Source organism: Anser anser (assembly GCF_964211835.1).
Source record: "Anser anser genome assembly, chromosome: 19".
Taxonomy (NCBI): Eukaryota; Metazoa; Chordata; class Aves; order Anseriformes; family Anatidae; genus Anser; species Anser anser.
Window position 1 is genome coordinate 3,306,728 of NC_139740.1, and position 10,773 is coordinate 3,317,500.

Sequence of the window (10,773 nt, forward strand, 5' to 3'; positions counted from 1 at the left end):
GGACCAGACGACCTCCAGAGATGCCTTCAGCCTCAACCCCTCTGTGATTCTGTGAAGCAAGCAGGGACCGGAGGTCCGGCTTGGAGACTCCCTGCAGCAGACATCCCCAGGCTGGGCAACATACCCTCCTCTTGCGAGGGGGAGTGTGGCCTGCCCAGTAGATGCTCTGGTCCTCTCTGCCAGCACTCCTGCTGCCGGCCCCTGGAGCTGCTGCACACCCTGCACACAGGCAGGCCTGCTGGCCGGGGATGGGCGCAGCATGCTCTGGTAGAGCCCTCTTCTCTGCAGCCACCCCCTTCCCTGTGCTCTTTCTCGAAGGGCAGGGCAAATTTGGCGGCAGAGTCCTCACTATATTTTACCTGTTCTTCATTGTCTCTGACCACATTCCTACCATTCCCTGGGGCTCCAGAGCCTCAGTTGCCATCAACGTGCATTTTTTTTTTCTCTGTAGACCTTTATCCGGGTCTTGTGAGAAAGAGGAGCAGAGGAGGTGCCCGAGCAGCTCTGAGCACAGAAAAAAACAACTTCCTGCTGTTTTTTTTTTTTTTTTCTGTTGCAGAGTGCTGTACAGAGCACACAGAGCCCTTATCAAACTGAGAGGCCCAAGAAATGTCTCAGCTTTCTGTATTTCTACCACTACATTCCTACACGTCACAGACAACACCAAACTGGAATGTTCATTTGCAACGTGCTGAACGAAATGCCTTGACGCACCCAAGTACCAATTCCACCACAAAGGGAACTGCTCTCCAGTGGGTGATGTTGGACCTGGCCCTGGCCCCCCAGGCACCCAGTGCACCTCGCTGTGTGGAGCTGGGCATGTCTTGCTGGTGGTGTTGCACCCTCCTCCTGGGCTGCACAGCCATGGGACACCAGCCTCTGCCCAGCTTGCAACAGTTCAATCTGGAGTCTCCCAGTGGGAAACAGCCAGAAGTACATCTGCAATGTCAAAGGATCACAGGGACTATGAAAAAACTGATACTCAACAAAAATGACCCACAATATCCACACTGTGCTACGTCCTCAGTGCTCGCAAGGAAGGAGAAAGGAAACTAGAGGGACTTCATGAATGTCCTGAACCAAACAGGCTGTTTTACAAGAAACAGGTTTGTAAGACTGAGCTGTGAATTCAAGAAGCAGAAAGGTCCCTTGCTCCTCTGTTTTCCCAATCCCATTTAGCTGACTTTGCTACAAAGTCAAATCCAATAAAATTTGGACTTGTTCTTCCATCACAGTTAAGTCATTCTCTGTCCCTGTGTCTGCCTTTCCCTTCTGCTGTAGATGGAAAAACAGCAGTCAAGGAAAGGGAAAGGGTGCAGGTTAAAAATACTTGCCAGAAATTTAAAAAACATTTTGTGTGTGTGTATTCCAAGCTCCAAATCTGTGTAGAAATATAAGCCAAATAAATGTTGCAACATGATGTCCTTCAAGTCTGAATATTAATTATGTCCATCATTATTCAGTAATTTTTGCACTTAAAAAACTTCAAGCAGTTCAATTTTAGTAAAAAGAAATATTTTTGAGTGAACTGAGATAATGCTTAACAGACTAGAGACAGGATTCTTCATGTTCCACTCCACAGTAATTAACAACAACTAATTCATTGACCAAGAAGGAACTAATATACCCAGGCATGGACCTGAACGAGCCTTTCTTAACGAGCATTTTTTGCTAATTTCTTGCAATGCATGTACGATAAGAGTGCACATGACATAAACTCTGCACCCGGTCAACAGCACAGCAGTGGCAGAATGACAGCAGCAGCATGGCATCTTGCAAAATGTGTGGCAAAGCAGGAATTTATATGGGCTAAAAGCTTTCCTGCAGACTGCTTCTTCTCAGCAAAACTAACTGAGAATTGCATGGTGTGGGTGCTTCTGCAGTCTCTTCTGATTTTACTTCTGTTGCTTAAGTCTGTACTGCAGATACAGAGGCAGTGAAGGCTCTCTCCCTTATCCTCAGTGTAACTATGCCATGGGATCCCTGTCCCTACCCAAAGCGTGGCTGCCTGGATGCCAATGTGTTTTCAGGGCCCTAAATACTTGATTCAGTTGGATTTTAAGTACCAACTCCTAATGAAATACATTGATGGAAAACTGACAAGGACCATGACTGTTAAGGACTGTCAGATATTAATTTGATGCAGGTACATCACACTAGGTCACAGATACACTGGTTACTGTCACAAAAATCAGCAGAGTTTCTGCACTGTGGCTTATTTGTTCTTGTTCTTCAATATGCAATGTTTGGGGTGAGGAGTTTGGACCTGCAGTTCTGGTTCTTGTTAACATCTCATCTGAAAATATGATTAACAAGGATGTATAATTATTTTTTTCACAGAAAAATATTGTTGTCAAGTTAAAATATAGGACAGAATATCCTTTAAAACATTAAGGATAGACAGTGTTGCAAACAGACTAGCAGAAAGAAATTTATCATAAACACATTGAAACAAAACTGTAACTCTCTCTGTTGCCTCTATCTGCATAGATGCTGATAGATTTAATGATACCTGTTGCCTTTGGTCACTGCCTGGTGCACAGCTTGTGAAGTGCTGGGCTGACCTGCCCAGCATGCAGGCACTGCAAGAACATCATTCGGTGGCTGATCTTCCACAACGCACACTTTTTCCAGCCTGGATTCCTGATAGTGAGCACACTCCTGGGACGCAGTCCAAATCCAGGCAGAATGAAATCCTAAACTGTCCGTGAGACAGCATTTGCAGAGCAACCAACTTACAGAAACCCCAGCGAGGTGTTTCCAAAGCAAACATCTTCTATGCAGTGATAGGATCTGAGCTGGAGTTTTTGCTGTAGACAACCTTTGTTGTTTTCCTTATGGCAAATACTAATGAACTCAATGGTAAAATATGGCATTTCCCAAACAGCAAGTCTCCTCCCCGAGATGCACCATCTCTGGTATGGGCCTGTCATCAAGCCTTCGCCTTTAATCACTCAACACATGTTTTCAATCCGCATGTTCATGTGGTTTCATTTGTCGGACCAAAATGCCCTTTAGGTTGGAGCACACTGTAGGACATTGTCCAGGCAGGTTATTCTTAGCAACAAGTGAATTTACAAAGAAAAAGCAGGTCTGTGGTTCAGCCTTTGCTTTTGTTGCCTGCACCACTCCCATCCTATTCTCCAGTCCCCTCCCACTCCAGCCGATATTGTCAGCTGCCTGCTTTGCTCTGTGCTTTATATATGTTACTACAAAATGACCATGAGACCTTCAAACACTGCTTTTTTTGGGCCTGGAAATTCCCTTTCTGACTCTTTCTTCTACACCTATCACCATGAGATTTAACAAGATCACATCTCAGCCAAGACCCTGGCACATCCAGCAGAACTGGACTGTGGATAAAAAAGGCGGTGAATGGTACATGGCCTCCTGCCTGCAGCTAGAATATACTTGGTCTGCTCAATGCTCTCTGATTGGCCATGCATTGGCCCTAAAAGCTGCTAAAGGAGATATAAACCTCTCCATAAATAAAGGCAGCAGAAGCCTGGAGTTCTCAGCAGCCACATGGTATGCTATGGTGTAACAGACCTGTCAACCCAGGTAGCTAAGGCCCGGTTCTATTACAAACCAGGGATCTGCATTTCATAGTGTTGTTTATTTATTAGGCAATAGAAAGCTAGTTCTCTTGAGGCAATTAAAAAGTAAAGATTGCTGTGTCAAAGCACTCTCAGAAAACAGCCTCAATGAGAGCTATATCCAAGCTAAATCTTTCCCTTCTATTACTTCCCCTTGGGACACTGCATTTTTGAGATTTAACTGTGTGTTCAGGTTCACATTATTGCTCTGAGCTCTGCATCCTCCCTGTCAGATCCTCCATAGGATTTAACCCACTGCATCTCCTGAGCAGGAGGTGATCTTGAAGCTCACATCCCCACAGAGAAAATAGTTTGAGCCTGTGTGATAAATTACTGGTAAGACCGTTGTTTCATAATGGCTATGGTTTCTAATTGCTCTGTGCTGATCACAGATATCAACCATATTTTCCAAAAGGATGTTTAAGCCTATATATGGTCAGAATATCTTTGGGCTAGCATATTTGTTTTGTTTTGCTAAAATCAGATAGCTAAGGCCCATCACTGACTCCAGAGGGGTGGAGAAAGAACACTGTAGAGGGTAATATTTCTGAAATTAAGGAGCCTATGAATTTGAATGCAAGGTAGTTATGTCTCCTTCTTCAGGAACAAATGTTGGGAAGAAGGATACAAGTGAGAAACAGCCCCAGAAGGATCAGAGACCATAACAATGCAGAAGAGGCATTGAGCAGCTTTTAAAGAAACCTAAAAGATGAATTAGGGGAAGTTGCCTATTTCAGTATTGGTAGAAAAAATATTTCCTACAGTCTCCTTTGCCTGTATCATTGGTTACAGGATCATTTGGATCTCAGTCAAGGATGGATATCTTCCAGCACATGGGGAGTTAATGCACATTGGCCACATCAGCTTAGCTGTAACCAGTCCTTTCCTTCACAGAAGTGCTATTAATTATGACATAAATTATGATGGTATAAGTCACTCCAAGAGCAGTTTGCAGTTCTGTGTCATTGTTGTTAAGGGGAGACTGAAGAAGCTGGCTTATTTGTGTAGAGAAAAGAAATTGCAAAAGCGATTGAATCATGCACTGTGGTCACCTGCTTGTGCCCATCCAAGCCAGCCCCTTGCTGGCAGCTGCCTGCCCCTGGTCTTTAGAGTTGCCTATGCAGCCAGCAGGGTTTAGACCTATTGCTTACTCCACAGGGTGGTCTCAGCCAACCTGTGCATTTCCAGTGATCAACAGCACCTTTCAAAAGCACCACGGGGACATTTAGGAGCAGAGTCTCCCATTCAGATGCAGCAAGGGAAGGAAAAAATGAGATCGTCTCCTCTGTGTTGTGTGTTGTGTTTCTCAAGGGGTGAAAGAGTAGGGCTACTGGGGAGCGATGGCTCAGCAATGAATAGACCCTACGTCAGTCAGAGGTCCTGGACCTCCTCTGGCAACTGAGATCCACAACGTCCATGCACCGCTATAGCTAACTTCAACAAAGCAGAACTGCCCGGGGTCTCTGGGGACCCTATATATTCCTTCCAAGTGGAAGGTACCTTCCAGGTGAGACTTGGCAGGTTCCCAATGGTCACAGACATTTAATAGCATGATTAGGAAAGGACAGGTAGGTGGGAGAAGCAGCTATTTCTCTTCAGTGAGGAGAAAATTTGCTTCTTGGAAGATTTTGCTCTGTTCTTGGTGTACTTATGTGAGGAATATGATATGTTTTCTTTTTAACTTACTTGCACCATTTTATTCTTGAGTTTTTCAAAGATGACTGACAGAAGGCACTGTTGCAATGGCTGTGTATTTCAAGGTGGTTTTCAGGTATCAAGCCAAACATATTGTTACACTGAAGGAATCATAACTCTGATATAGTTTAAACTCCTCACTGCTGATTTACATAAGCAGAAGTACCTATTAAAGAATGAAAGGCTATTTGTATCGTTTAAACTAATAATCTGCCACAACTCTCCATTGCTGAATGAAAACCTGAATCAGTCCATCTTGGAAACACAATATATGCTGTCAGAATAAATATTTCTCTTTACTAAACAGGACTCAGAGTGCACGTATGCAAACAAATGTCTCTCTGAAGTAAATCCCTAAATATACATATTGTCATAGCATTACATCAAACCACAGTGATATAAAGCTTTCTCTGAACTGTCTCTGACATTAAAAAATGGAATAAAGGATTTGTTCCCTGTTTGTTAAGAAATTTTGCATAAGGACACATAATCCCATCCTATTATTTTCTGAGTTGTGATTATGCGCAGCAGTCTTTACATAATGATGTTCAGCTCCCATGTTTGATGAAAGCTGAAATGTAACATTGCATAAGAATATAGCAAACTACGGATCCCAAAACACCAGTCCATACACTGCATAACTCTATCTATGAATTACCCATAGCTGCATAGTTTGCCAGGGAACGCCAAAAGAAAGTGGAGATACTAAGATGATTTTGGCTATGCATTAAAAGCACCAGGAAGTTCTTATTTCAAAAGCCAACAATTCAGCCCATTTCCCAGTGGAATGTCTGAACTGTTTTTGAATAGTAACTGACTAGTGGAGTCTCTCACTATTGAACTGAAATCTTCAGGCCAACCATTGCTAGAGTGCTGTGATCTGCTGCACAGAAAGCATAACATCAAAAGCCATAACTCTAGGAAATAACTATCAAAAGCCATAACTCTAGAAAGTAATTCAGGCAAAAGTAGTGCTGTTCTGTTGTTTTCTCAGCCTAAGACTTTAATGTGACACACCCTAAATGTTGTTGAAAACACTCTGTCCCAAAACTTTGTTGCATTGCCTGTGTCCCAGAGAAGATCCCACAGCAGCCTCTGATTCCCTTCTGTGCTCTTCCCTCTTTTGGTCTCAGATGACACTGCAATAAAAAGATGCCCTGCAAAGATTATGTCCTTGGCTCCTCAGGAATAGGTGATGCACCAGATCCAATAGCATGTGCACTACAGCCCTCTCCAGAGAGACACTCCTGGACGTTCTTTGGACCAGAGAAAATGCTTCTTCAGGCATCTCTTCTGATGGTCCCCTTACAAGCCCTGCCAGATCCTGTGCTGGCTTTAGCAAAGATGTAGAGAGGCATACTCTGAGGAGGTCCTTGTTTTCAGAGGGATTTCTTTAGCCTTTTGGGTTGCTTGCTCAGATAGACCAAGAACTAGAAGAGTCCCTTCTTCTCTGGCTTTTGAGGATCTACTGCCACATCGTTAATCACAGTGGCAGCACACCAACTAGGTTATGGCTTATGCCAAAACAACATGTTAGCTTGGAATAAAATGTCTCTTGTCCCACCAGTCCACAGAGGCTTCTGAACAGGTGCCTGAAGGAACTTGTGCATAAACGACACCTTGGTTTCATTTCTTTGTTGTATTTTACACAAGGGGAGAAATTCATTTTTACACGTCAGAAATTTGGATTGGCAGATGCATTGCAGTAACCTCATTTTACAGAAAAAAAGCTAGGGACAGAGACAGAAAATGATTTCTCCACTACGCTGCATGAAACAAATGAAAGATCTGAGAACAGCATCCTTAACTTTCTAAAATAAAGAAAATCTAATGTTTTGTTTAGGGATAACTTTTTTTTTTTTTTTTTTTTTTTTTTTTTTTTTTTCCTTCTGAAGTAAACAGAAGCCACAGAATGTTCCAACACTGCCCGTCCTGTCCTCAGCCCCCAGGATCCTTCCGGCAGCCCCTGTCTGTTGGGTCAATGCAGTCAGTTGGGCCAATAACTCTGCAGATGGCTTTTGGAAGGGGTCATTTTTATGTCATTTTTTCATGCTCCATGTGAAACCAAAGGAACACATTTTTTTGCTTTGTATTGCACAGTGGCCTTAGTCACATACCAGCAAATTTTCCCCAGCAGTTCTTACAGTTTGAGATATACGAAAATACATATACACAGAGATGAAAACATAATGAAACCAGAGCCTCTCCGTACCATAATGAATCTTCCTCTGGCGACAGACTGGGGAAAGGAACATGAGAAGGAGATCAAACCACCTATCATTGCTATTAGTAACTTCATACAGCTAGCAGTGTCCCATGCCATATAGACATGCACACACAGAACGAAGCCCCCAGGAGGAATGTTTTATCTCCAAAAGGGAGCTTGTTTCTATCCGTGTTTCTGTAAAGTGGCTTTTACACTTGGCAGACTTCTTGCCAGCAACTCTTGCACATCCAGCTGCAGCTTGCTGCCCAGAGGGCCTGCTGGAGACTGTCTCCACTATGCTTGCTGCTCCTGTCTATAAATAACATTTCAGATGCCCAGGCCACACAGTCATGCTGCAGGAAAGGTCAGGAATAACCGTCACTGCCCAAAGGGATCACTCTCTGCCCCATTGCTGAGGCTTGTTATTTGGGCTGCAGCCAACAATCTGGGCCTTATCATGCCAGGATCACGCTGGGAATTTTCTGACAAAACAATTTTATTGGAAAACGCTGATTCATAGACATCAAAATGTTTCATGGAAATGCACCAGTTTTTATTAATTTACAAGGAAACCCAGACGTTTTTTTTGATGCATTAGTGACTGATAGGCTGCCAGGGTATCCCATGACTCCCAGTGTCTCTGCTTGCAGGGCAGCTGTGTCCTCTACTGCTTCAAGCACAAGAGCCCAACCTCAGCAAAGTCCTCTGATGGCCTTGCTTGAGTATAGCTCCTGAGCTCCTGACAACCCTTAAATCACAGCATGAGGTGGGGTTGTGGGGGTTTTGTGCTCCATGGAGGAGCCCTGAGGGCCAGCAGGTACTCAGGGACTGTAAGTTGTCGTTGCCTTTCCTCTTTGGAAAGCAGGACAAATTACCTGGTTTCTTTCTAGAAATGTGGACAAATATATGTATATATATATATTTCCAAAATGGCGATAATACATTTTTCCTCGCACAGCCTTCCCTCTCTGGGCAAATCATCTTTATCACATCAGGGCATCCCTGGAGCAGGAGCCCTGCTGCACTACTCAGCCTGCCGCAGCATCCCTATCTGCAGCCTACCTCCATGCCTCCTGGTATGCTTCCAGATGCCATGAATTCATGACCACAGTGAGTCACAGACACAACCATCGGGCCCACTGCACTGCTTCAAGGCCAGATGGGGCTAGTGTATCTATGAACAAAGGTTACCCAGAATTTCCCTGTCAGCAACTTCTCAAGTTCCTTGGTTGCCCTTCTCCAAGTGGGAAGAAGATCTCTGTGCTGCAGAACAACCTTGCCTTGCCTTGCCTCACCTCACCCCCCACAGGGCTTCACTTGCCCTGAGAGCAGGAGGCAGGTGCCAGACAAAGGCCTTTTCCCTGCAGCTCAGACAGAACGGTTTCACCAAAGCCAAATGAGCACACCCTCACTTAATTCACAGGTGACATGAAACGGGGGAGAGTGCTTGATTCACCAGAGGGTCATGCTGTCATGCATGAGAATCTCATGAAGTTCAACAAGGAGAAGTGCAAAGTCCTGCACCTGGGCAGGAACAACCCCAGGCACCAGGACATGCTGGGGGCACCCTACTGGAAAGCAGCTCAGCAGGAAAGGACCCAGGAGTCATGGTCACCGAGCTGAACATGAGTCAGCAATGTGCTCTTCCTGCTTAGAAGGCTAAGGGTATTCTTGGCTGCATTAGGCAAAGTATTGCCAGAAGGTAACGAACGGTTCTGGGCCCCGAATACAAGAGGGACATGAACATACTGGAGAGAGTCCAGTAGAAGGCCACCAAGATGATCAAGGGACACTAGCACCTCTCTTATGCAGAGCGGCTGAAAGTGCTGGGACTGTTCAGCCTGAAGAAGAGGAGGCTCAGGGGTATCTAACCAATGTGTATAAACACCTGAAGGGAGGGTGCAAATAAGATGGAGCCAGGCTCTTGTCAGTGGTGCCCAGTGCCAGGACAAGAGGCAATGGGCACAAACTGGAACACAAGAGGTTGCATGTGAATATCAAGAAGCACTTCTTTGCTGTGTGGGTGACAGAACACTCCAATGTGTTGCTCGGAGAGGTTGTGGAGTCTCTGTCCTTGGAGATCTTCAAAAGCCCTGGGATATGGTTCTGCGCACCATGCTCTAAGTGTCCCTGCTGGAGCAGGGGTTGGACCAGAAGTACCCAGAGGTCTCTTCCAACCTAGACCATTCAGTGATTCTGTGATTCTGTGAAATACCCAATGTGATGCAGTACAGAAATTAAATGTTTATATTCCCTGTCCTGTTCCTCCCTGGACCTGGAGTATGGGATATACTGGGAGTTCTCTGTGAAAAGAGGCAGATAATAAATTTGTGCTGATGTTCAATTTCAGTAATTGAAGATGGTCAATGAGCAGAAAGTATCATGAATTTAATAAAATCTTTGCTGGCCTGGAGTACAATGAATGACACTGGTGTCTGCTGGGGACTAGTTGAGGGCTCCCCTCTCCTCTTTGGGAGAGCTATTGTGGAAGCATCCCTCGTCTTTGCACCAAGAAATCTTTTTCATCCCTATTCTAAATACTGGGGACCCTTCTCCCCAGAAATCAGAGTGAATCTTTCCCCCCATGTGCAATTTTTCAAGCAATGCTGTGCCAAGGAGAACACACCACTGTCATGAAAGATGCTGGAGAGCAGCCCTGCAGAAAGGGATCCGGGGGTTCTTATAAATGGCAAGCTGAATATGAGCCAGCAGTGTGCCCTGGCAGACAAAAGGATCACCTGTACCCTGGGGTGCCTTAGGCATGGCACTGCTGCCCAGTCAAGGGAGGGGATTGTTTTGGTCTGCTCTACCTGGTGCAGCCTCACCCTGAGTACAGTGTGCAGTTTTGGGTGCCACAATATAAGGACATAAAACTATTGGAGAGCATCCAAAGGAGGGCTACAAAGATGGTGAAGTGTCTAGAGGGGAAAATGTATGAGGAGCAGCTGAGGTCCCTGGGTTTGTTCAGCCCAGAGCAGAACAGGCCGAGGGGAGGCCTCATGGCGGCCTGCAGCTCCCTCACAGGGAGCGGAGGGGCAGGTGCTCAGTTCTAGGGACAGCGACAGGACCCGAGGGAACGGCATGGAGCTGGGACAGGGGAGGGTCAGGATGGGTGTTAGGGAAAGGTTCTGCATCCAGGGGGTGGTCAGGCACTGGGACAGGTTCCCCAGGGATATGGTCACAGCTCCAAGCCTAGCGGAGCTCAAGAAGCATTTGGACAACATTCTCAGAAATTTTGGGTGGTCCAGTGTGGAGCCAGGAATTGGACTTGATGAT

General features: G+C 45.3%; 1 protein-coding gene across 10 annotated transcripts in view; it reads right to left on the reverse strand.

Annotated features, from left to right (window-relative positions):
* MYOCD (myocardin) overlaps nucleotides 1–10,773 on the reverse strand; it is a 254,475-nt gene that overhangs the window by 84,399 nt on the left and 159,303 nt on the right. The window contains exon 1 of one of the 10 annotated variants that reach the window (XM_083805199.1): nucleotides 2,513–7,149. The exons of 8 other annotated variants lie outside the window; for them this stretch is intronic. In XM_083805199.1, the coding sequence (XP_083661325.1) occupies nucleotides 2,513–2,575 (63 nt within the window). In that variant the 5' untranslated portion in view covers nucleotides 2,576–7,149. Of the gene's footprint in view, nucleotides 1–2,512; nucleotides 7,150–10,773 lie in introns of those variants that run through there. One more of the 10 variants, XM_083805185.1, reaches the window with a different exon arrangement.